This window comes from Myodes glareolus, chromosome 3, assembly GCF_982192425.1.
Source record: "Myodes glareolus chromosome 3, mMyoGla1.1, whole genome shotgun sequence".
In the NCBI taxonomy this organism is placed as follows: Eukaryota; Metazoa; Chordata; class Mammalia; order Rodentia; family Cricetidae; genus Myodes; species Myodes glareolus.
The window spans coordinates 80,322,698-80,349,575 of record NC_142028.1 but is presented as its reverse complement, the minus strand read 5'-3'; the positions used below and the strand labels follow the sequence as shown (position 1 = coordinate 80,349,575).

Sequence of the window (26,878 nt, the reverse complement as noted above, 5' to 3'; positions counted from 1 at the left end):
TCGGCCAAAATCTAGCATGTGTCAACTGAACGTAGAGTTGCAGTCAGACCGTTACATAAGGCGTTAGGGAATAAGAGCTTGGAATCCAGTCGTGCATGTGGCCAGGACAAGAAGCTGCACCCTGAATTCTCCACTTTCTTAAGTTAAATACATAGCAACATACAATTCCATGATTTTAGTCGAGGCCAGGATCTGAAACTATATATAGGCTTTTGAAGTTGTTCTCCCAGGCAAGTTAATTGAGTCGTTTGGCTGTATTTACCCATTTTCTCTGTTTTTTGGTAATCAAGACACAATGGGTGATTTAAAAGAAAAAAAAAGAGCTGTCATTTGTCATTTAAAAAACTAGTAAAGAAAAAAGAGCCCTCCCCGCAACAGCAACCATTTCCTCTGCTTCCTTTCACTGTTTAAATCTCACATAATTTGTGTTGATTGCATTAAAATAAAATTATGAGCGATCACTGTATCAAGCAATCAAGAGTTTACTCTGTGTTGGATTTTAATTTCTTGGTTGGAATGCCCTTGCTCAGATGCTAGGTCCCCAGTAGGCGCTCTTTCCATTTCTCCCCATAGCGTTCCTCATTTTCCTTCCTTCACATGGCCTCTCCATCACAGGCTCCAGAGATGAGTTTGTTGGCAAGCCCATAATTTGCATATTCTAGTTACTCTCATCCCTTCTCCAGCAGTCTTAACAGACCCTCCCTCCTGTGCGGGAAGTTGAGTCAACTGCCATTCTGCATAGATAGATAGACACCCTAGAAGGTGTCCCTCAATCGTCCTTAATTACTAAAGTCTAGTTAATTCTTGCCCTCTGATTCCACCTTATGACATTCATGCCTCCTAGTGCTTTGGAGTCTGGGTTTAAGTGTAGCAAAACTGAGCTAGCTATTTTTAATTCCAGTGCCACTATGTGCTGATAGATGCATAGTTAAGAATATTTGCCTTTGATTTTCCTTGGAGTTCTAGACAGATCTCTTTTCTTAACTGCCTAGGTCCCGCCATTGACTTGGAAAAAGTAAAGTCAGAATGTCTCGAGCCCGAGCCGGAGTTACGGAGCGCTTTCAGTGAGGAAGCAAATACGTCGTCCTATTACCCCGCTCCTGCGCCTGTCATGGACAAGTATATCCTAGACAATGGCAAGGTAGTGTTTTCAGCTCAATCTCCATTCCCCCAGGTGCTTGCTAGTCAGAGGAAAGTTGGCGAGTACGGCCTCCCAGCCTAGCCCCAATGGCTGTGGAATTTATGACTTGGTAGCATAGGTTTGCTGGGACTTTCCCTTCTTCCTCTTTAAAAAGCTATTGTGTCAAAACAATTATGAAACTAACCTAACATTTTAGAACAGCTTATTAATGAGATAGGGTTTTTTTGGAAAAAAAATAATTCCTTTAATAGTTCAATGAAATTCTTCCTACCTTCTTCTGAAACCAGGTGTCTAGAGTATGCACGGTGAACTCGAAGTGAATTACCCACTTATAGATAGCCACTCAGTGTATATCCACCCAACATTTACAGAGTAGATGTTCCCACCCCCCAGCTCTCTGCTGGGGGTACAAGGCAAATGCGCTGTACTCCGTCCCCCACTCACTGGCCCACAGCTCTACGGCTACGTCTAGCTCCTCATATTTTCTCTCATGACTCCTGGAAACCAAACATGGAAGAGCACATAAGCCCCCGTGGTAAGGAGCAGAATGTCAGGACCCTTTGTTGAGGCCCTGGTAAACCCCGTTACACTCTCTGCCACTACCACACACCTTTCAGACTCACCTCTCCTTGGCCCCCCAGGAATCTTCTGCGTCAGCCCGTTTACCTTACCTCATGCTTTGAGTGATCTCTGTTTATCTGATATCATTCTCCAGTGAAAGGAAAAGATGGTTTGAGTTGGTTTGTCTAGGTATAGCCCCAGGACTGTTTGGCCTGAACCAAAGAAAATGTGGTCAAGCTGAGGGAAAGAGGCATGCTTCTCTTCAGGGCTCTCTTGGAGGTCCTGCCATGCCCTCCATCTCTTTCTGAGCGCTTACTCCTCTGCAGGGACAGGACTTGATGGACCAGGGCATAGGCCTTGTCTTTGCTTCACTCAAGAAGCTTTCAGAGTAAGCTTTGTAGGGGTAAGGTTGGAAGGCTGAGCCTTAGCTCACAGCATAGCTCGACTCTGTACTTCCCCTGCGATATCAGGCAGGTCCTTGGCCTTACTGAGCCTGCTTGTCTGTATCTGTGAAAAGCACACCACAGTGATGCTTTCACTGGGCCGTTTTGGACTGAAAGTGTGTATCTAAGTTGGTAAACCTCCCAAATTGAAGATAGAATGGGAGAACCATTCTGGGTCTCTTGATTTCTTTTTAGTCATGATCACATTGTGGAGAGAATGAAGAATTTTTCTTAAGAAACTTCCAAGAAAAATCTATTTCCCTCTTGCTTTGAAGGCTGCCAGGCAGCTTCCGAGCCCTGCTGCAGAAGTAACATTCTTTCCCAAGAAAGCAGGTCTCAGAACCCTCATTTAATTTTTAACACACACATTAAATGCCTCTTGAAAATGCCTCTTTTGCTTTTCGCCAACCACTGCTCTGAACTTCACCCAGCTTTTCTTTGAGATTGATTTGTAGTCAGGCCGAGGACTCTAGGAAAAGGGAGGAAAAGAAGCAGACTTTCTAATAACCTTCCCTGACAAGGAAAACTAACATTTTGATCAAATATTACCATAGTTTACTTGAATAAATAGGGTTTGCCACGTATATCACTTTCTGATTCCAATAGGTCTATTGGTTACCTAATGTGTTTTTATTAAAAAAAAATACCTCATTGAATCAGAAAACTGAAAAAAAAAAAACCCATTACACTTAAACATTAAGTAACAGATCTTGAAAATGCACCCAAGCAGGGTCTGATCTAAGTTGTATGACAGGTTAGGGGCAGGCGGGAACTGAAAGCCAGATCTCCTAGCTCCTAGGCCAGTGCTCTTGGCAGTCTGTCTTGCTGTGCCCCTGGGAACTGCACATTGCTCTAGATAGCCGTGAGTGTGCTGACCTCAGCAGCCCTGTCTCAGTTGCTTAGCATGGACCTGTGATGGGTCTTCCTGGGCCAAGGGCCTGTTTCTTTCTAAGCTATGGCACTGACATTGTACTCAGGTGGATGCCAGAAAACATTCTGTTCTCTAAGGAAGAGCTGCTCATCAGAAATGAAGCCAAAGCCATGAAGATGTATTAAATATGCTCCTATGTTTAGTATTGCTTTGAGTTTAGGTTGGTCTTGATCACTCTGCAGGAGGCAGAAGTGGGGAGCCTTGACCTCTCCCCCCTGGGATGTGCCTTGACCAGAAGGACTGAGTCAGCTGGCCATAGGTGAGCTGGTGCCTCCCAAGGGGTGTAACCTAAGCCTGTGGCAGTTAAATAACACCTCCTGGGGTGTGGAGTGGGTGTGCAAAGCTGAGTAACTTAAAATGGCAGGAATCTGTCATCCTAAGGGCATTGCTTCCTTTTTGGGCCAGAGCAATGCGAGAACAGAGATGCCAATGAGGAAAGAAGGGGCAGGATGTAGCAGCCACTTGCTGTATGTTCTCCTTACATGTAGTTCGTCTCTCTTAGTACTTGTTTATCCCTCTGTGAGATAGAGGATGCTCTGTGTGGTTAAGAAAATTGAGGCTCAGAGAAGTATGGTGACTAGCCCTGGCCAGTGTTAATCACCTGACAGACGGAAGAATGAGGGTCTGCACCCAGGGCTGGCAGCACAGAGCCCATCCCCCTCCTGTTCTAGCACTGGAAGAAGGCGGTGGATGTGTCCGGAGACTTTATAGAAGAATGGACTTACTGGGTTGGTGATGGGATGGAGCCAGGCTGAGGGGGTCAGATCTGATAACAAATAGGGAGCCATGCCAAATTCCGAGGGGCTGACATAAAAACACAGAATAGAAGACGGCTGAGGCCATCTGGTTGAAGGAGGAAGGCAGTGTTTTAGGGAAGTGGATAGCAGTGATTACAGGGTGAGCTGAATGGAGTAGCCACTGGCAAGAAAGCCAGTCCAGCCTGGCTTTTTTTCCAGTTTCCATCCGCCTGAGGTATACTGGGCGGGGAGCTGGCGCGGGATGTGGCCTGCAGGTGCAGAAGACTCAAAGGGAAACCAAATAAGCAGGGCTTGCCCTGTTAGGTGTGCACTTTCCAGCCACCTTAGCCCCACCTGGACACTCAGGCCAGTAGGGCATGAACCGGGCAGTGCAGATTTGGGACTGAATCTTCATTTTTACACTAGCTGATTGCGTGTCTGGGGTTCCCCATGCCCCGAGTTTGTGTTCCCATGTGTGAAATGAGAACAGCAATTTCTGCCAGCTTCTAACTCTAAAGATTCTTAGGAGGATTAAGGAAGCTGGATTCATTATAGGTACTCAATAATATGGCTCCTTTTCCTTCTAGGACATTGGCTCACATGACTTCATCTCTCTTCCAGAGTGATAAATTAAGGCAGGTGTTGTAGTGTAGACTTACAATCCCAGGAGTCAATAGACTGATTCAGGAGCCTTGTTGCGTGTGTCTCTGGGTTTCTCTTTCAGAATCTAGAGCAAAATCCCTTGTCTCCCTCCCATCTCAGGCAGCTTGTGTGGGTGGCCTCAGAGTGTCATCAAGGGAGGGACACAGCTCCACCAGGGACCTTGCACTCAGCATGACTGCTCACCTGGCACAGACAGTCCATCTGCAGTTCAGACGCAAACAGGGAAAAGGCCACATTTGGCCTTGGGCTCTGGTTGCTAAGCCAGCCCCTGGGCAGCACATCTCGCCCCAGGGCTGCTTATCTGTCTGAGCAGAACAAACTGATTAGCAGTCCTGAAGTGCTGGCACAGAGAGGGCAGGTGGATGCGGTTATCTGCCCTCACACCGCAGGCTGAGTGATCTTTTGAGCGAAAGGAGGTGAAGCTAGATGTGGCCTGCAGAGCGTTTACTTAGCAACGACAGTGAGCTGCTGGGTCGTTTATTTTGATGGTTAGAAAACCTTAGTAATCGATGAAGGAAGTATTACTGGCTGACTGGGCTGCCCATCTCTGCATCCACCTTTCTTCCCAAGCCAAGTTTGAGTAGAAGAATCTTGAATCATTTCTTGAGCAATCGTTCTTATATTCAACCTTATTTGTGTGTGTGTGTGTGTGTGTGTGTGTGTGTGTGTGTGTGTGTGTATGTGTGCGCGAGCGCGTGTACCATCCCAGTCCAGGACCTCGCCGAGATGTTTCCTGCCCATGTCTTGGTCAGGTCTTTATGAAAACAAGGGCCTTTAGCAGAGCCTTCTCACACCCCTTGAAAAAGTCAACTGATTAGGAGGTCCCTTCCCTCCATCCCCCAGAGGCTGTTTCTGTGCTCCACAGGCCCAGCAGAAACTCAGCCTAAATGGCTATGTCAAAGGTCAAAACTTCCTTTTTTTAAATGACGAACATTACTTTGGGTTTGTGAGTTGCTCAGGGCCACGAGTGAGGATAGGTTTTAAAGCTGTAGCTCATTGCTGGAAGCAGAGGGCTACAGTGATTTCTTGGCTCTCATTATCACTCTGGCTCTGGCTCTTTCTCTTCCAGGGAGCACAAGATTGTATTCTGGTGTGTGTGCTACCAAACTCAAACCGGATACATTGCGGTTGCATTTAATTGCTTAAAATCCTATGTGTTCTCAGCCAGAGAGATGAACTTTGAGATGAAATCCAAGTCTCCCACTTCGTAGATAGTGGAGCTGCAGTGTGAGCTGGAGAAGGACGCGTGCAGCTACGCTCCTGCTGGCTGCAGAGCCAGGCCGCTGCTCTGCCCCTGCCAGCTGGCAGGGATTTATAACTTAGCTCTGAATTGGAATTATCTAGGGAGCTAAACCATCCTGATGTCTAGGCCACACCCAGACCACATAATTCAGAATCTTGGAGATGAGGCCTAGGCACCAGTGATTGCTGTAGCTGGTGAGTCCCGCATGCAGCCTCCACTGTGTTAGCAGGAGGTGTGCCTCGGAATGTGCAGGTAGAAGAGAGTCTGATCCTTCTAGAGTATAACACACGTGAGTACATACTGTCCTGAGCATGGGTCAGGCTCAGAGCACCCACGTACTACCACAAGTGCAGCTTAGAGTCCCAGATCTGCCACTCAACGAGTTGAGTGACATCTAAAGTCACTTCACATCACTGAACTTAATTTTTCCATGCGAAGTGGCAACTGTATCATTGCCCCTTCTGTTTAAGAGCGGGAAGTTGGAGCTTTGGAATAAGGCCTGATGCCTTGCAAGAATTCCGTAAGTGATGCTGTTCCCGCGTCTGTGGCATGAAGCCCTTGTAGTGGAGAAGCGGTGATTTAAAGGACAGCAGCAGCCTCCAGCTGCCTTCCTGTCGGACTAAACAGGTGTGGTGTGATCTCTTTCAGGTTCATCTGGGAAGTGGGATTTGGGTTGACGAGGAGAAATGGCACCAGCTACAAGTCACCCAAGGAGATTCTAAGTACACGAAGAACTTGGCAGTCATGATCTGGGGAACAGATGTTCTGAAAAACAGAAGTGTCACAGGAGTCGCCACGAAAAAAAAGAAGGATGCAATCCCGAAGCCACCCCTCTCTCCTCACAAGCTAAGCATCGTCAGAGGTAGCACACCCAGTGGAAGCACAGTGCTGGGCATCCTGTCCTTTACTTTGTTAGAAATATAGTGTGCAAGTTTCAATCCGGTGAATGATTGCTGGAGCCCCCGTATGCCGGGCCCCAACAGGAGCATAGGGGCAGACAGCATAGCTGTCACCAGAGATCTCACTCTGAACAGGACAAATGAGTCTGGACACAAATACAACTCAAGGGTGTGGCATGGCATGCAAGGGGGACAGCGGTTGTGCTGGGGATTGTCGGAGGGGAGGATCCCAGCGAGAAGGCTACTGGACAGGGCCCTCCACTGCTCATCAGACAGAGATGCTGTGGGTGTGGAGGGGACTTCTGGAGGCAGAAGCATCTTGAACAGGGGTTGCAGATGGGAAAGGGGTGTGTCTAGAGAGCAGTAAAGGTCCAGGCTGGGGAGCCTTTTTATCTGAGCCATGTCTAGAGCAGACAATAGGATGAGCAGCAGTTGGTACAGCTTCCTTCCTGGTGCCTGGAAGGCAGGCAAAGAATCAGGGAGTCCTTTGTCACCAAAGGTATGGTTAGTCAACATGCTCCTTATGTGTCTCCCTCTCTCCCTCTTTCCTTCCTCCCTTTTCTTGCCTTCTCACTCTCTTCTCTCTCCCCCATCCATTCCCTAACTTCTTCCTCTTTTCTAACCGTCTCCTGGGGTGAGGACACAGATGACAGGACACAGTGTGCACCTACAAGGAGCTCAGTCTCATGGGGAAATTAAACAAAAGAACAATAGTACTGCACTAGACAGTCAGCACAAAGTAAGAAGTATGGTATAAGGAGCAGAGTGAATATAGTAAGTGCTAATTATTCTGAGGATTTGTTATATCCCATTATATTAAAACATCTGTCTTAGACAGTTTTATATATAGTAACTCACTATCCTATCAACAACCATACTGTTGGCTGCTGTTAGTATGCTTTTCACAGATAAGGAAACTGGGCCCCCAGGTAGCAGGTACTTTTTCTCAGGTTGTAATAGCAGGAGGAAATTCAGGAGTTCGCAGGTGGCTTTGGTGTCTGTTCCTAGTTACTGTTCTCTAAAAGGCCAGGTCTGCCACATTTTGATGAAGAAAGTAAGACCCAGTTAGGGGAATGTCTTGTTTGAGCCGGTCCTGTAGTTGAGCACATTCTGGGCCCAAAAGAGTAATGCATCTACGATGTGGCCAGGTGACTGCATCATAGGTCCTCTGAGTTTCGTACAAGATGTGATGAGACAAAGGGCTGCATCAGCTCCGTTGGGGAGGAGGCCTGCTGGAACAGATGGCATTCCAGCTGAGAGTCACCCTGGAAAAGGCAGCCTGTGACAGTTGGAGGAACGGTGGGTCAGCCAGAATAAACTGCGGCACAGAGACCAGCAGATCGGGTGAAGTGGCTCAAGGGGAGAAGCGGCTTTACAGCGGGGAGTGGGGTCAGAGAGGTGGGTAAGAGCGAGTCTCACGAGGAAGTGAAAAGCATCGTAGGCAGCTTGAGAGACTGTCATTTGGAGGGGTGGCACCTGGAGAGATCAAGGAGAGCCAGCACTGTCCCAGACCAAGATTGGAAAGTGGGCAGTAGAGAAGGGCCGGTTATGTCATATGCTGTAGAGGTCAAGGTGGCAGGACACTGAGGGATGATGCAACTCAGCCGAAGTCACAGCTAGAGCGCGTCTGAGTCTGGATTCAAACCCACATGTTCTCACTCTGGTAGCACAGGTGTCTCCCCTCCTGGCTAGCCCATGATTAATTGAAGAAGGCAGCCACTTATTTTTAGATAATAAGAGGGAACCTGTAGTCAGCCGCTGTCTGAAACGGTGCAGCTTTATTCCAGAGGTCACCCTGAGAAAGGCCCTGCTTTGGCCGTCAGTGCCAACTATACCCTCAGATAACTGTCATGTTTGGGTAGAAAGCTAACTGCCCAGAGTCTGCCTCCATTACAAGAGATGGTCGCTGACTTCCCCGTGTTCATTGCTCAGTGCAGTTCCAGCACTGAACAAGGTTGAACACAAGAAGCCCCCAGACCTTGACCGACCCTGCCCCACACTAAATAGGACTTTTTACTTCCTCTCTTGTTCTTGTTTCTCTTTAGATAATATAAATCTTTAGCCGTTTGTTAATTATTTCCCCTCTTTTGTTCCCTTGGCTGAAAACCTATGTGCTTTTATTTTTGTTCTTGAGACAGGGTCTCACTCTGTAGACCAGGCTGACCACACAAGCTCCAGTTATCCTCCTGCCTCCACCACTCTCCATTACACTGCCCGTTAAAGGTTCTGCACAGCATTATTTGCTAATTTGAAAATTATCTTTCTCCCTTGCCTCCATGAGAAGCTCAGCTTCATGGGCATCTTGTTCAGGGCTTACATGCAGTAAGCATTTAATAATATTGACCTTTCCCATGCAGCCTTCGGCCCTTCTGTGTTCCTTCTCTTAATGAATAGCATAGCCAGACAGGTGCATCCCCATCCCTCCTCCCACGCTCCTGCCTCTCCATCCTTCCTGTTTCTAAACACCTCCTAAACCCTCCCGGTTTGTCTAGATCCACTACTTTCATAATTCAGGCCTAGCTTTGTGCTCCCCGGCTCCACCCCAAAGCCTCCAGACCCCTCCCCTCATTATGTAACCGGAGTGACCTCTCAGAAAACAGATCTGACCTCTCACTACCATCCACCCCAGCCAGTTCAAAGTCCCCATGGTTAGAGGGTAAACTTAGCATAACATACAGGCACGTTCACAGCCTGGTCACTGGCTGTTGTTCTGGCTGTAGATTTTAGTTATTAGCAGAATCAACTGAACAAGCCTCATTTGCTATCACCTTGGGACCTGCAAGTGCTACTCCTCACGCCTGGAATAGTCACCGCCCCTCTAACCTGCGCTGGTGTACCAGCTACTTCTGCTCACAGCAGATTTGCCTGGGCTCTTAGCCCCCAAAAGACTCCTCATGACCTCTTAGTGCAGCTGGGTGCTTCCACCATGTGTCCCAGAGCACCCGGTATCTGACTCAGTTCTTTTTTCTTGGCGGCTTCCTAGGACCCTCGGCTCTAACAGAGTGAGCCAAGCCAGACTGGGGTTTCAGGCTTCAGGCGTCAGCACGAATCTCTTGTCATACTGAAATACGAGGGTCATGTTTTACTTCCTCACTGCAGCCAGGCGGGTTTGAGGTCTGTGTGCCATCCCAGCACACAGTCACCATTTTTAGCCTAATTATCTGAACGATTCCAGCCGGCATTCAGCTGGTTCCTCCCGGGCAAGCTGTCTGGCAGGACTGGGACTGTTTGTGTTTGTGTGTGTTGTGAGCATACTTTGTCGTGTTGGGTGCATAAAAGTGACAGAAGCCTCCATGCTCACAGCACTGGGAGGATTTTCTCATCTCTTTGATGTTAAAATCCTTCCCTACCAAACAGCAGACCGACGGGAGAATGCTGACCCTGCCGTGGAGAGATGAAAGCTGGAGGACGGAGCGGGGTCTTGCTCCGATGACAAGCTCTGAAATGACAGTTAAACCTTATTAAGGTCGAATGACCTTTTGCAGGGTAGCTGAGCTTTCTAAATGAGCCGCAGCATTGCGTTCTGGTTAATTTTTATAACTTTTTTAATAGGACACATTAGCGCTGTTATAAACCTTGTTAATTAAGCAATAATCTCAAATGCTCCCTCGCAGAGGGACACGTTCCCAGCATCTGCAGGTGATTAATAGCTAGAGTCGAACAAAAGCCTTTTAATCAACCTGAGGGGCCATTCAGAGCTGTTACCCCAGGAAATGAAAATGATTGGAATTCTGTAGGGGCCTCCTGAACACATTCTTCAATGTGTGCCCTTCTCTTTCCATTTCTTCTCTGGAGGCATCACCCCTACCATCCTGTCTTTTGCTTCTCTCTCCTGCCTTTGCTGTCTCGGAGACCCCTGGAGAGACAAAACTCCCTAGATTATCTAGTGTGGCACACCACTGGATAGCAACACTTACCCCAGGTTCCTCTCAGAGGCATCTGGGGTGAGAGCCATGTTTGAGCCTGAACATCTCTCCACAGACTTCTCGCTGATTAGATTAGGTCAAAGCTTGGTTACCTGACTGATAGCATGTTCCTGATTCAGGGAAGTGGGGGATGATTGGACTTTTATCAGAGCACAATCCATACCTCCATAGGAAACTCTACAGGCGTGGGAGCAGCATACTAGGTAGACCTCAGTCTCCTCACTCAGCTGGGTAGTTCCAAGCAGAAGAGAATGAGCGGGGCTTAAGAAGGTGAAAACCAGAGCAGGGATCTTCTGGGAGGAGATGATGAGGATGCTTGCTTTGTGGGGTGCTCTGGAAAGGAAAGGGGTGATAGGTAGACAGAGCAGAAGACCCGGCTGCCCATCTTCTTATCTCAGTCCTTGCAGACAAGTGTAGTTCAATGAGCTGGGCAGTCATGGGTGGTAAGGAGGCAGTGGAGGCCAGATAAGGCACCTCTGAATAGAACTCTTCTCAGTGGAAAGGAACAGGTGAGCCAGAGTAAGCACGTTTGTGGTACACACACCCACAGCATGGATGGCAAGAACAGGTAGTCTCTTGGAAAGGCAAACATGGATTCTGACCTAAACTGCCCCTTTACTCTAGTTCCCAGGCTTCTCCCATGTGAATGGAAGGCTTAGAATAAGTTGGGCTTACAAGATAATGCTCTGAATCACCTCTGTGCTGACTCCATAAAGGCCACACTGTGGAAAGAATTTGCAGTTTCGCCCATGATTATACACCCTACCCATACTTGGGTCTGGAATATATTTGAGTGGTTGCGTGTGTGTGTACTTAGAGGCTAGAAGTCAGTCTTGTTTCTCTGGTGCCATCCACCCTATTTTTTTGAGACAGGGTCTCTTCACTGGTCTAGAACTCACCACTTATTCTGGGCTATCCAACCAATGAGCCTCAGGAATCCACTTGTCTCCACCTCCCAAGTGTTGGGATTACAAGCATGCATGACCATATCTGGATATTTTTGTATGAGTTCTGGGCCTGGAACTCATGTCTTCCTGCTTTCAAGGCAAAAACTTTCCCAACTGAGTTATCTCCCTACATGTTAAATGCAGAATTTTTAGATGTTTTCAGTCTTCCCTGGAAAGGCATTCAGGCACTCATCATATATGTATGTCCTTTATCACACTCTGTGCGAGGACCTGGGAAATGAACAGTCGCATAAACATAAAATGATTGTAATCATTCCATATGGGTATAGGATTCGTTATTGCTTAAACGGGACTTACAAATGTTTATCCCACATGCTTCCTGGAATCATTCTAAAAGCTACTCTGGAGTTTGTTGTCCTTGTTAATGATGTGCGAATTCTAGGACAATAATTTGTACCAAATCTCCAGGCATGGAGACTGGTAGAAAACCAGGCTCTAGTCAGGTCTTGTACAGGCTGGCTCTGCTTCACCATAGCAAATAGTAAGACCTCTCAGAGAGCAGCTGTCCCAAGCCTCAGGAACAGTCACTTTACACACACAATATTAATGGTGTGACAGTGTCGAGTGCTAGTGATGTTACAGGGTGACCAGGACTGACTTGCATTCATTACCACTTGGGAATGGCATTCAGCACGTTTTGGAAAACAATTTACCAAGCATCACCTAGTGAAGCTGAGTAGGCATACTCTCTAATGGTTAGCATTGCCATGCCTAGGCTGGCACTTAGAGAGTTTCTTCGATAAATACCCTCAGCCATGGGCAAGGTTGTTTGCGATTGCAAAACCAGTATCCATGGACAATCAAATGCACAGTTAAAAGTAGGATAAAGTCATATAGTAGAGCATGTCTCATCAGCGAGCGAAGGCGGTGACTTTTCGGGTTACCTGTCGCTGTACTCTGTAATATTGTGTATTCCACTGAGTAAAATCAGCAAAGCAGAACAATAAAGAGATGGACACATTTATTAAAAGGCTGAAGACAGGAAAAAAATATTTAGGGACATATACCCACATGATAACATTAAGAGATAAGCCAAAAAATTAAGAGAGTAGTTACCTGTGATGAAGATGGGGAGAGAGAGAAGCTCAGCATCAGGTTTTAGAGGGGTGTAGTAATCTGGCCAGTGGGCTTTTCATCACTGATAATTCTAGACAGGGTCACACTACATATGAATTCAATATGTAGTTAATGGCTGACTTTCACCTCACAGAGATCTACCTGTCTCTGGCTCCTAACTTTAATGGTGTGAACCACCACACCCGGGTCTTACCTTTATTTTTAAAGTACACACTTAATAGTGTTTATCTATATTTATGGCAGGACTTTAGATATATAGCCATGTAAGATAATGTGAACCAGTATTTGAAAGTGTGTCAGGAGGCATGTCCTCTTTCTTCTCCTTGAAAGGCTTATTCTCAAATTCGTCATTAATCCTTGACCTTCCTGTCTCTTCCTTCTAGAGTGTTTGTATGACAGAATAGCACAAGAAACAGTGGATGAAACTGAAATTGCACAGAGACTCTCCAAAGTCAACAAGTACATCTGTGAGAAAATCATGGATATCAACAAATCTTGTAAAAATGAAGAACGAAGGGAAGCAAAATACAATTTGCAATAAACTTTGGATTTTTTCATAAAGCCTTTGCATTTTCCTTGTGTGGTGTGTGCATTATGGGCGACGGTGCCATCCCACTAGACCCCACCAGGCGCGGCTATGTCTTGGCAGAGGGCCTTCAGGGTGCTGAGGTCAATGTCTTATCTGGACTTGGACTTCGTACTTCGAAGAATGCGGATGGATTTGCTGAGACTCAGCAGAGCCTCGCACCCCAACCAGTGCTGGTGAGGGATGGGAAAGCACTTTTCATGGGGCTGCAAGGCATCAGAGAAGCCTGTTGGGACCACAGTATGAACTGTTGTTTTTACCACTGGAGCACATCTGTCTCTGCTCCTCTATTTTGTTCTATAATAAAACTCCATTAATTCTTGATGTAGACAATTGTTCTCTTTTTTATATAACATTAAACACGTGTGCTGCATATGGCCTGCAAGGCCCTCTCAGGAGAGAGATTCTCGTAAGGGTCATGGGTCCTGTGATGGCTGACTCTAAGGGTCTCCAGAGCATCTCACTCTCTCTGACTTTGAAGGATGAGTCTTGGACCACTCAGGTTTTCCAAGATGATCTGCGATTAGCATCCGGAAAAATAAGCTTCCCCGATTATTTGAGCCTACTTTTGTAAAGAAATGGGTACTGAGGGCCTAATAATGTTAGCTGTGGTACAAGGTTGCCAGAAAATGAGATATGTCAGAGGCTAGCAGTTCGTTTATTCTTTTATCTCAAATGATCTTGCAGGTTATGTAATTGTTTATCTGCTTTATTTGGTTGCTGGATCTTTATGGTGCCTGGCACGTGCTTTTGGCAAACCACTTTCTATCTTCCTGTGGGCTTGCACTTTTCTCTATGCAATGCCAATAAAGTAAATGTGGCATTTTGGAAAGGGCAAGGGCTTTGGACAAATGCCTCTAGGTTCTAAGCCTGGCTCTCCTGCTTGCTCTGGCATTAACATAACCTTATACCCCCACTTTCTGTTCCATAAAAGAGAAAACCCGCCTCACATAGTCGCTCTAAGGATTAGAGATAAAATGTATAAAGTGTTCAATAAATGTCAGCAATTGTTACCTTCATTTTTTGATTTTGGACTTTTAGACATTGGTGGAAAACTTTGTAGTTTTTCTCATTCTTTAACCTTTAATGATCTATAAACAAAAGCTCAAGGTTACTTAAATAGGTTAAATAGGTGGAGTGGGTGCCACTCAGACCCTATATTTCAGTAAATCCAGTAATCCTTTGTAATATAACAATAAATTTAATGATCCTTTGTTGACCATGGGTGCTCACCATAGGATATTTCGACAAGGATTTTCTTCTGGAGTATTTCCCCCAGCTCTCTGTAAAGCAGCAGTGTGGTCTTCACACAAAGATTTCACTTTTCAGAGTCCTAAGCAGTAGAATGAGGACATCAGGCAGTGGGGGAGAATAATAGTAACTGGTTATACAGCAGGATTTGCCTACGTGTTGAGCATGGTTGGCTTTCATGAGGTGGGGAAAGTTTGTGGTTGGTGTTCAGCAAGTTCTAGCTAAGATGTGTTCGCTTTTCAGATGGGCATGGTGGCCCACACCTGTCGCCCTTGTACTTTGGAGGAAAGGCCGGAAGGTCAGGAGTTCAGGGCCAGCTTTAGCTATGTTGTAAGTGTCTCAGTTAGGTTGCTGTGTTGCTGTGATCAAACACCATGACCACAAAGTGACTTGAAGAGGAAGGGCTTATTTCAGTTTCTGTGTCCTGATCACAGCCCATCATGAAGACAAGTCAGGGCAGGAACTCATCTAGAGGCACGAACTGAAGCAGAGACCACCTAAGAATGCTGGTTACTGACTTGCCCCGCCCCCATGCCTTGCTCACCCTGTTTTTTTATATAGTCCAGGACCACCTGCCCAGGGCTGTCTTCCCCCACAGAGGGCTGGGCCTTCCTACATTAATGATCAATCAAGAAAATGCCCCACGGGCTTGACTACGGGCCGATCTCCACTGAGCGTGTCTCTTTCCAGGTGACTTCAGCTTGTGTCAAGTTGACAAAAACCCTAGCTACCTCAGTGAGCATGAGAGCATGAGGCCAGCTAGGACTACTAAATAAATAAATAAATAAAAAAGAAAAAAAGATCTGTTCACTTTTATACTATCAGGCAGCTAGGGCCTAAGTGATTCAAAATAAAGCATATGCCAAGGTTGACCTCATCCCTTTTTTCCCCAAAACGTGAAGAAAATACAGACACCCGGAGGCTGTGTGTGTGCCTCAAAGACTAGTCCAACTGGCTCATCAGCCTCCTGGGTGTGTCAGTTCAGTGAGGGAGATGGCAATAGCTATAGTAAAAATACCTGGTGGATAGGAAAGCGTTTATCATATGAGTGATTTATTTATGATGCACATGTTAGGAGAAACCGGACTGTCAAAGACGGGGACCTGGGTTCAAGTCCTTATTTTGCTACTGTGTGCCTGTTGCTTGACTGCTAATAATGACCCCTAATTCAGAATTGTGCCAAGGAAGCAGGAAAGGGCTCCGTGAGTCACTATTCCCAGCTACTGTTCCCCATAGACTGTTTGAAACGCTTGGTCTCCAGCTGATAGGACTGTTAGGGAAGGTTCTGGGGAACTTCTAAAGAGAGGGCCTAAATGGGAAAGCTTGGTCACTGGAGGTAAGACTTTCAAGCAAGTACCTAGCCCCCAGTACCTACTGGGCACTGGACTTCCTGGTCCACCATGTAGCTAGCTTCTACCACATGCTCCCGCCACAACATAAACCCCTTCCTCATGCCTTTCTCCACCACAATGAATAGATACCATCTGCAGTCATGAAGCCAAAATGAAATGAATCTTTTGTCCCTTGTCATAGGGTTTTTTGTTTGTTTGTTTGTTGTTGTTGTTGTTTTTGTTTTTTGCCAACTTGACAAAATCTAAACATGCTTGGGAAGAAGGGCCCTCAACTGAGTAATTGCTTCTCACGGATCAGCCTGTTGATTTCTGTGGGTCATTTTCTTGATTACTGATTGTTGTGGGAGAACCCAGTCTGCTGTGGGCAGGACCATCTTTAGGTGGGTGGCCCTGGGCTGTGTAAGAAGTGGAGCTGAACAGGAGTATGGGAGTGAGCCAATAAGGAACAATCCACCATGGTCTCTGCTTCAGTTTCTTCATCCAGACTTCTGCCTTGAGTTCCTGCCTTAGCATCCCTGGTGGACCACTCGCAAGTTAAATTAACCCTTTCCTACTCAAATCGCTTTTGGTAAGAATATTTAACACATCAACAGAAACCTAACTGGGATATACTCTAAGTTCACTCTGACAAGTATTGTGCCCATAGTGATATGAAAGAACTAATGAAATCACACACAAACACACACACACACACAGAGAGAGAGAGAGAGAGAGAGAGAGAGAGAGAGAGAGAGAGATCTTCAGGAATTAAGGCAGAGAGAAATTAGAAGTGGATGCAATAGCGAAACATGCTTTTAAGAGCAAGACTGAGGGTATAAGGAGGTTTCACCCACTAATTAGACTGACTGATAATGTTTTGAGTCTCTGGAATGTGCCTGATACCTTAAACATTTGACATGAGTGAAATGGGCTCAGAAAAGGTTGAGTAATATCTTGCCTAAGGAGCTAGAGCTGGCAGCAGTGGAACTGGGTCTAAATTCAGATGCAGCTGCTAGGGAAAGAGAAGAATCTCAAGGGTCAGCTAGTCTAAGGTAGGCATCAAAATAGCAGAAAACAAGAGAGACCCTGCCTCAAAACCAAAGCAAGGTCAAAGGAGAGAACAGTTCCCAAAAGTTCTCTCTCCCTTCCTCCCTCAATTCATAAATAAACAGATAAATCAAAAACAAATCAATATACCATCTTTCCTAAGAAGATAAGTGGACTACTGCAATGGTTGTGAATCAGAGTATGTGTGTGTAGGAATCGCCCAGCCTCAGTAATCCATGGCAATTATTCTCATTAATTCAAGTCATTAGTAGATATTGGAGGTAATTACATCATAATAGTTTATTTTATTCAAGTGGAAACAAAGTAGGAATGCGTATTTTAACATAAACACCACTTTTGAAAAGCACCGGTTTATTAGAACTCATTAGATGTACACACCAATGAAAGACTAAAAGTGTTCTCTCAGTAAACGGAAACCTCTGCTAGTCCCCTGAAGATATCTGCAATTGAGTCTTAGTTTTTTCCTCAATAATGGGCTCTTCCCTGCAACTTTGTTTAGAGTGATTTTTTCACACTCCCAGAATTCTGTTTGGTTGGGTCTGATACAGAAGGGGACTTTTTGTCGAAATGCCAGTGGTCTCCCCCTAGCCTTTACACTTGGATTCCTTTGATTCTCATGGTGGGCCAGTGTGTCTTGTTGGGCAGGATGGCAATACTGAATTGACAGAACCTGAGTCCATCCCAGAAGCCCTGGCTACAGATCCCTTCATCAGGTGGAAGAGGAAGGTGGGACTCATTTTATTTCCAGCCCATGGACTGAGTGAGGAAGTCTGATTCCCTCTTGCCCCAGTTTGTGTCTTGGGTGTGTTTCTACATTGTGATTATTTTTTTTTTAATTTATAAAAATTTCCACTTCCTCCCCTCCTCCCAATACCCTCTCCTTCCACTCCCCCCACTCCCTCTCCTCCTCCCTCTCCAGTCCTAAGAGCAGTCAGGGTTTCCTGCCCTGTGGGAAGTTCAAGTTCCTCCCCCCTCCCTCCAGGTCTAGGAAGGTGATCATCCAAACAGACTAGGAACCCAAAAAGCCAGTACATGCAGACGAAACAAGTCCCAGTGCCATTGTCAATGGCTTTTCAGACAGCCCCCATGTCAGCCACATTCGGAGAATCCGGTTTGATCACATGCTTGTTCAGTCCCAGTCCAGCTGGCCTTGGTGAACTCTCATTAGATCAGACCCCTTGTATCAGTGGGTGAACACACCCCTCGCTGTCCTGACTTCCTTGTTCATGTTCTCCCTCCTTCTGCTCCTCATTTGGACCTTGGGGTCTCAGTCCAGTGCTCCAATGTGGGTCTCTGTCTCTATCTCCATCCATCGTCGGATGAAGGTTCTATGGTGATATGCAAAATATTCATCAGTATGGTTATGGGCCAAGGTCAGTTCAGGCACCCTCTCCTCAGGGAACTGCCCAGGGAACAATCTGGGGACATCTCCTTGGACCTGGGAACTCCTCTAGAATCAAGTCTCTTGCAAACCCTAAAATGGCTCCCTTAGTTGAGATATATACTTCCCTGCTCCCATACCCATCCTTCCTCCCTCCCCCATCCCATTCCCCCAAGCTATCCCCCATCCTCCTCTTCTCCCTTCTCTCTAACCATCTCCCCTTACTTCCACCCCCCATCCCCCGTGCACCCAAGTTTGCCTGGCAATCTTGTCTACTTCCAATATCCAGGAGGATAACTATATGATTTTCTTCAGGTTCACTTTCTTATTTAGATTCTTTAGGATCACGAATTATAGGCTCAAAGACCTTTAATTATGGTTAGAATTCACTTATGAGTGAGTACATACCATATTCCTCTTTTTGGGTCTGGGTTATCTAACTCAGTAAAGCGTTTTCTATTTCCATCCATTTGCATGCAAAATTCAAGATGTCATTGTTTTTTACCACTGAGTAAAACTCTAATGTGTATATGATCCACACCTTCTTTAACCATTCTTCTATTGAGGGGCACCAAGGTTGTTTCCAGGTTCTGGCTATTACAAATAGTGCTGCTATGAACATAGTTGAACAAATGCTTTTGTAGTATGGTAGGGCATCTCTTGGGTATATTCCCAAGAATGGAATTGCTGGGTCCTGAGGGAGGTTGACTCCCAGTTTCCTGAGAAACCGCCACACTGATTTCCACAGTGGCTGCACAAGTTTGCATTCCCACCAACAATGAATGAGTGTTCCCCTCACTCCACATCATCTCCAGCATAGGCTATCATTGGTGTTTTTGAGTTTGGCTATTCTGACAGGTGTAAGATGATATCTCAAAGTGGTTTTGATTTGCATTTCCCTGATCGCTAAGGAGGCTGAGCATGACCTTAAGTGTCTTTTGGCCATTCAAAGTTCTTCTATTGAGAATTCTCTGTTTAGTTCAGTACCCCATTTTTTAATTGGGCTAATTAGAGTTTTAGTGTCTAGTTTCTTGAGTTCTTTGTATATTTTGGACATCAGACCTTTGTCTGATGAGGGGTTGGTGAAGATCTCCCAATCAGTAGGTTGCCTTTTGGTCTTAACGACAGTGTCCTTTGCTTTACAGAAACTTCTCAGTTTCAGGAGGTCTCACTTACTCATTGTTGCTCTTATTGTCTGTGCTACTAGGGTTCTACCTAGGAAGTGATTATTTTTAATTATAAAGAAATAAAAACAACTTTAAACAGATTATTTTGGAAAGCAGGGAAAGTACGTCAAATGGCACTGCTGTATGATGTGGTTTTTGTCCAAGGATGTAACTGTATTTTACACACACCAGGTTTGCACACGTCCCTGCACATTTAATATAGTTGTTTTCATGTTGCTCCTTGGCATTCATAACCATCAGCTCTAACATCCACAAAGTGGGCAGACATAAAGCTACGGATGGGTAAACCATCTATCTGGTCAGTTGCTCAAGTGCTTACAGTGAGGCTAACCTGCCGATATGCAAGGCCATGAAGGCCTTAACTACAGGTTCCCATTCATCCCAGTGGTACAGGGAACTTGAGTTAGGTGGTGGATGCCTCTAAGCTCTCCTCTCAGCTCTACAGCTTACTAGCCTGCTCAAAGTCAGGCACTTCCTCTTAACATTGGTTTCGTCGACTGTAACATGGAGTAAGCAGCGTCCACGTCCTGGGCTCGTAGGAGGCTTGTGGCGGTAAATGAAGTACTGAAGTGGACAAATGGCCATCAGTGCTGATATTGAGATTTGTCTCCTTGCCTGCCCTCTCCCTGCCCTGTTCATTCTTTACCTGAGAATGTGCCTCTCCTGCCTCTACCCTGCTGCCCCCTTGTGCCCAGATCTCAGCTTTCATCTCTGCTTTTGACTCCCTGAGAATCTTACAGAAATTCACCATTTGTTGGGACCTGTGTTGCAGACCATGTGCAGCTCCACGCTTCTGGCTCCCCTTACTCACCTCAGTTCCCACCCCCGCCTTCTGGCCCATTTATAGCTCCTTGGAATTTTAGATCGTTTATAAATAAAACTTGGTGGAAATATTTGTATTAACTCTCCCTTTACACTTTCATTGGCTTTCTTAGTGTGGTTTCTCCTCAGCCAAAAGGAATGTCAGATGCATTATTCTTTATGCTTGTAATGGGTGTAACCACTTTTGAAATTATTCTTCCAACTTAGTTGGCAAAGAAAAATGTGTGTTATTATATTTTCTTGTTTGTTATCGAGACTGAAATCATTCCATAATTTCATTTCTTCTTTCTAGAAAAGAAAAACTTCTTTAAAACCTAGGACCATTTCTAGTAGAATCTGTTTCCTGTCTTCTCATTTTCTTGTGGACCAGCTTGCTTACCATGGGCATAATACATGTGCTTTGGCATCCACAAATAGACACAGCAACAGACTTATCTCATCTTTTATTTTGAAGGAATGGACCAGTATCTTCCAGGAAGCTTTACAAAGTCATAGAACCTAAAGGTCAAAGATGATCTTGTAGGTGTCCCCTAGATGTCCTCTCCACCATACCAATGACTAACCCAACCCCACCCCCTGCCTTAACAGCCAGAATGGCTCTTTGCATGGTTTAATATGACATCATTGTTCTTCCGTATTTCACCAGCCAATCCTCAGCTCAAATCATAGCTACCATGTCTCTCTGGGTTTAGATGGTCCTGTGTTCTATCACTGACCCTTGGCCTTTCTTGTGTGTGATCTTGAACATGATCTTAGCCTGTCTTAGTTAGCTTCCTACTGCAATTTGGTTTCTGCTGCTGTGTTGAAACACTGACCAAAACCAACCTGGGGAGAAAAGAGTTTATTTCAGCTGACAGTTTGAAGCTCATAATGACAGAAAGCCAGGGCAGAGACTCAAGGCAGGAACCTGGAATCAGGATCTGAAGCAGAGACCGTGGAGGAGTGCAGATTACTGGCTTGATCTCCGTGGCTTACTCGCCATGTCTTGCTCACCTTGATATTTTAAACAAGCCAGAACCGTCTGCCCAGGTATGGCACAGCCTACAATGGGCTGGGCCCTCCCATAGCAATCATTAATCAAGAATTGGCCCATGGATTTTCCTATAGGCCAATCTGATGGAAGTATTTTCTCAGTTGAAGTTCCCTCTTCCCAGATAATGAGCATATGTGCCTTACAGGCTTGTGTTGGATATTGTGAGGACAGCCCTTACCGTCACCGTACCCTGTTTCGTTGAACTCTAAACGCTACAGCTGCTATCTCAGGACAGCGTTCCAAAGACAGAATTCAGGGATGGATGCTGGACTGTAGGAAGCACCTGGTCCATGGACTTTGAACTTTGAATCAACATCCTTAGTGATTAAAATTGTCTCCTACTGAACTGGGTAGTTCTATAAAGTAAGACTGAGAATATGTTTGGGGCCAACATCACCCAATCCTCCTCCCTATTTGGGCCACTATTGGTTTCCTTGTAGGAGCTCATGTCATATAAGGAACCATGTGAGTTGTGAAGGCAGAGTAACTCCCAGGGGATACAATAATGACTTCAATATGTATTTATTCTGGGAGGAAACTGGAGAAGTTACCTCCAAGTCTCCCAGTCCTATTGCTGTGCCCCTTCTGCTGTCAGTAGGGTAATTGTAATAACCTGCTATGGTACCAGCCCTCCAGTCTCAGCCTCGGAAAACGCTGAGTCTCTGTTCCCTTATCCTGCCTTCCGTAGTAACAGCTCGTCTGGCCCACTCCTACCCCCAGTCATGTGGGATTTTGAAATAGATTTCTTAAATGAAGTGCAGGACTTTGCATTTATCCCCCATCACATTTCACTTTGTTGGTTGCAGCTCAACATTCCAGCTGGTTGAGATCTTCTTCTCCAGTTTTGTTTAAGTTAGCAAAGAAAACCCCAAAGAGAGCCGAAACCTCAAAAGAAAACCAAGCCATAACCTCAAGGGTGAAGCCCAAGTGCACGGTCACCCTTGTTCCTCATGATGCCTCTGCCCCCATGCTCCTCTGATGTGTGCAAGCATCTCCCTCCCCCTCCCCCCTCCCCCATGTGTATACCCATACTGTGCCTTGGTTTGCATAGCTACCATCGTAATACCACTTCCTGGCACTGGGTCAAGGTTGTTTTCCTAACTCTTCATTGTACGGCTTGTGTTCTCTAGTTTATTGCTGGTGGGAAAGGCTGCCTGGGCAATCTTTTATGATTGTTTTCCTTCTGCTGATTCTTTTCTTTGTGTTTCATGGAGTAAATTCATTGGGTTAAAAGAAGAGCATCTTTGCGTGTGTCGTTGCCTTTTTTTCCCAAAGGACTCAGCGTATTTTAAGGAGGGCAGACATGTATGGGCCACTTCCCAACAGCATCACCCATATATGGAATATTCAGAGTTTGGCCCCTTCGCTTTCGACATAGATATAGTGTCCCAGCTTCTTCCTTTTGTGAGCTGTCAGTGTATACATTTGAGCACCTGAAGAATGGGTTTGGAAATTTACTTTATGATATAGCTTTCCTCCAAACTTTATGATGCATGAATGTGACCTTTTGTATCCTTACCAAGTTATTCATCCTAATTTAAAGTTAATGTTATCCTCCACTAGAGACCCCTGTAATTCTACTCACTAACAAATCTTTTTTGAACTTGATTTATTTTAAAAGTCCTCAAATTATTTTTAAAACTTTTAAAATTATTTTAAGTAAATGTGTGTGTGTGTGTGTGTGTGTGTGTGTGTGTGTGTGTGTGTGTGAGAGAGAGAGAGAGAGAGAGAGAGAGAGAGAGAGAGAGAGAGAGAGAGAGAGAGACTGTGTCTATGTGGAATATGAGCCCATGAGTGCTGGTGTCTGCAGAGGTCAGAGGTTTTGAACCGCCCCCCACTACCCCGAGCTGCTTTTGGATAAAAGGAAGGCTACACATAATCCTTACACTGTCCACCTCCTGCAGCATTGTTGGGAGCACAAATGAAGAAGCTCACTAGGAAGCTCCTGGAGGAGACTGGCTGGCGGGGGGGCGGGGGGGAGCCTGACCCCCAACTCCTTCCTCTGACCCTCACCTCTCATCAGACACCGTGCTGTCTGGGGTGTTCACTCTAGCTCTGGGGCTGGGCATGAGCGATGCCAGGTTCCTGACCTAGTTTCCTTCTCCTGTGGGCAACCCCAACCACAGCTTACCTGATGGTCTGCTCACAGGATTCGGTGAATACCTGTGAAATGCCTAGTCAAAGCAAGATCTCATGCAGGCACTGTTGGAGCGTGGTGTCTCAGGTACTCAGCAGCAGGCACGAAGCCTCACCCCACGTGTGTAACCATTCAACAAAGAGCTGTTACTGTCTATGCAGTGTCTTCATTCCCTGTGTGGACAGAACCCATTCCTCTCATCTGTGTCCTTTGTGTCCTCTTCTTGGCAACCATGAGGTCTTGGAGGGTTTGGGGGGGCTTCTCTACCTGCACTGAACACCCCTCTCCCCACACTGTTCCAGCTTCAATCCATCTTTCTCACTGTGTAAGCCATGTGAGGTGGGGTACCATGTGTTTGCCTCTAGCTTCCCTGGTCTTCTCACTGACCCTGTGGGATGAAGGTGAGCCCTCCCTAGAAACAAGCCTGTGAGAAACCAGGTATTGATACAACCCTGTCTGCCGAGAACACGTAAGGTCTTGAAGGTCACAAAGCCCCCTCATGGATGGAGATTAGCATGTTGCCATCCTGGGCTTGTTCTCACGGGTTAAAGTTTGATAGGCCCCCTTAGAACAAGAAATAAGGGAAGGGTATAGCTGGTGAGTTTGCAGACTCTTACCCTCCGTGCTTGTGTAGAACTCTGGGCTCTACCACTTAGCAGCTCTGAGGCCTTGGGTTACTTCTCTGATTTGGGACCCAGTGTTCTCTTGTACCAGAGGCCTTTCCTGGGGCTCTTCTTGGATTGCACAGAACAGCTGGGTTGTGAGGAGAGTGAAATTGGCCCTGACCTTTCCTCCTGTGCTCTTCAGCACTCCCTCACTGGACCTGAGATGTATCCGCCGTAAGAAGCAGGTTTCCCAGCTTTGGGAGAAAGAACAAGATGTCCAAAGCTTAGGAGTGTTGCCTGAAGCGATGTGCACAGAGGGCAGGCAGGTGGATTCTCAACTACACTCCTCCCTTTGGAGTGACAGACAGGCAGGGACACCAAGCCCTTAGCTGGGAGCAGCACAAACTACCTGTGTGGGACATGGAGCTGCTGGCTTCCTTTCTGTGAACCTCAGTTATAACACACATGGCTGTTCCAGGCTTACAAGGCAGACATGACACAAAGCCCTCCCAGTGGGATCCTAGGGGTCTTTCAGCTCCCATGAGGAAGCAGATTCAAGCCTCTAATGCCTACTTGCCTTCCTGAACTACTGGGAAGCCCCTGGCCTAGACTCAAGCCTAGAGTTGTCACCGAGAGGCCTTCCGCGGGAGTAGGAGGAAACGGGGAGTTCTTTTTTTCCCAAGGAACTTTTAAGTTATTTTCATTCTGCTGACTTGCACTTTTCTGAGTTAAGGAGCTTTGGGAGACGGTTCTAGGCCATTTAGGCAGAAAGCCTCATTGGCTGCAATCTCTGATAAAAGGAAGAGATTTAACACTGTGTGGGCCAGCCTTTGGCCCAGCCTTTGGTGATTCCTGGGAAGCAAGTAGGGGCTTTGCAAAACGTTTCTACCCTTCAGGGATCTTAGCCCATGTGGTAGGTAGTCTTATATCAATATGACACACAAACTCAAGTCATCTGAAAGGAAGGAGCCTCAGTGAAGAAAATGCCTCCATATGATCCAGCTGTAGAGCATTTTCTTAGTTGGGGAGGGCCCTGCTCATTGTGGGTGGTGCCATTCTCTAGGCTGGTGGTCTTAGGTTCTATAAGAAAGTAGGTAGAGAAAGCCATGGGGTACAAACCAGTAAGCAGAACCCCTCCATGGTCTCTGCATCAGTTCTTGCTTTCAGGTTCCTGCCCTGCCCCGTTTGAGTTCCTGTCCTGGCTTTTTTCAGTGATACACAGTTCTGGGAATGTAGAAACCAAATAAACCCTTACCTTCATGAATGGCTTTGACCAGGTGTTTTGTCATAGCATTGCTAATCATGATTAAGACTTACCAGGACCAAGGAGATCCACGCTGTTCAGAGTTAGCCAATGAAAACCATAGAATGACAAGGTTTGGAGGTGGGCTGGGCTACCTATGTTCTAAATTATGCTTCTGAAGCGCCTGTCTGCCTTCCCTCCTTCCTTCCCTTCTTTCTCGGTCATTTTTAGTGAGAAGGGCAGCCAGCAGGAGCTTGCTGGTGCCTTCTCTGTACCCTTTCCCCAGCATAGGGTCAGAGATTCATTCATTTAGCTCCTGTTTCTTAGGTCCAGAGCTAAGACCTATTGTGTTTGATCATAGTGATTAAGTTTCAGTTTGGGCATGACTGATTGTTCATACTGATGAAAGAACAGGGCCCTAAAGAAGTGAGGACTCCTTCCTGCCTGTGTCAGGCTCAGATGGGTAATAAATAAGAGGGTAAAGATTCAAATCCAAGTCCTTCTGAGGCCAAGTTCACTGTTATCCTCATCATAGCTTTGGCACATCTAGTGATCATCTCTATCTGAGCCAGCTGTGCGTCAGACCCTGCTCTGCGCTACCAAGTCAGAGAATGTTCCTCTTCCTGCCTGGCCCCCGGCTATGTTCACACTCACCCTGATGGCAAAGAGTGGAGCTGGTGTGCACACACACACACAACACATGCGTACACACAGTGTCTCTCTGTCTCTCTCCTATCGCTCTTACAGATACACACATACTAGCTCTGTCTCTCTCACACACATGCATATACACACATTGAACTTATCGTGTGAAATGTTACCCAACATAAATGAAACAGAGCTGTATGTGTATCACAAATAAATCATAAACATAATCCCAAAATCATATTGACAAGATCTCACTATCGCCCTGGCTGTCCTAGAACTTGCTGGCCTCCTTGAGCTCACAGAGATCTGCCTGCCTATGCTTCCCAAGTTCGGAGATTAAAGGTGTGTGCTGCTGCACATGAACAATCTCAAAATCATACTGAATTGTAAAAGTAATAATAGAAGAGTGAACCTTAGAGCTTGAGGCTAAGTGTAAAATGTTAAAACTCTCAAGACATCCTAGACGTTTTTAATGAACGTTGTCTAGGTGTGTGCGGAGTATGAAAACTCCAGCCAGAAAGACACACACCAGTTTGGGGATAGTCCTTTCTGGGTGGCAAAAGGAAGACAGCAAAAAGACTCTGTAATGTTTCAGTAATCTAAAGCAAATATGCATAAAGTAGAAGCAGGAAGCAACCTGACTTACTCTACAGGGACAGCAAAGAAGGCACAGAATTTGCAGTATGGTGCTGTGTTAAACACACTGACCCCTCTGTGGACCTGAAGTGTAAACCAGGCCTGGAGCTCAGCTTTGATGGGGGTCACTGCTCCCTCCTCACTCAGGGACTCTAGAGAGGATTAAACCACAGGCCAGTCAAAGGCATTTGACAACTGTAAAATACCAAAGAACGATGGGCAGTTGCCATCTCCTTCTGTGTGTTTCCCTCTGCGACTCAGACTGTGGCATCTACAAGGGTAGAGACAGCTCCTAATTCTCCTGACCCTAGCCTGAGCTCAGGAGCTATGTCTGGCTCTGAGTCAAACCCCTAGAGTGCAA

The 26,878-nt window shown here is 46.1% G+C and overlaps 1 protein-coding gene across 4 annotated transcripts in view; it reads left to right on the top strand.

Moving 5' to 3' along the window:
• The window catches only part of LOC125412531 (BEN domain-containing protein 5), a 1,187,626-nt gene that overhangs the window by 991,039 nt on the left and 169,709 nt on the right, over positions 1 to 26,878 (top strand). For 2 of the 4 annotated variants that reach the window (XM_085686420.2, XM_048453390.3), the window contains 3 exons: positions 993 to 1,141; positions 6,368 to 6,581; positions 12,973 to 13,499. The exons of the other annotated variants lie outside the window; for them this stretch is intronic. In XM_085686420.2, the coding sequence (XP_085542546.1) occupies positions 993 to 1,141; positions 6,368 to 6,581; positions 12,973 to 13,130 (521 nt within the window). In that variant the 3' untranslated portion in view covers positions 13,131 to 13,499. Of the gene's footprint in view, positions 1 to 992; positions 1,142 to 6,367; positions 6,582 to 12,972; positions 13,500 to 26,878 lie in introns of those variants that run through there. 4 annotated transcript variants of the gene reach the window in all.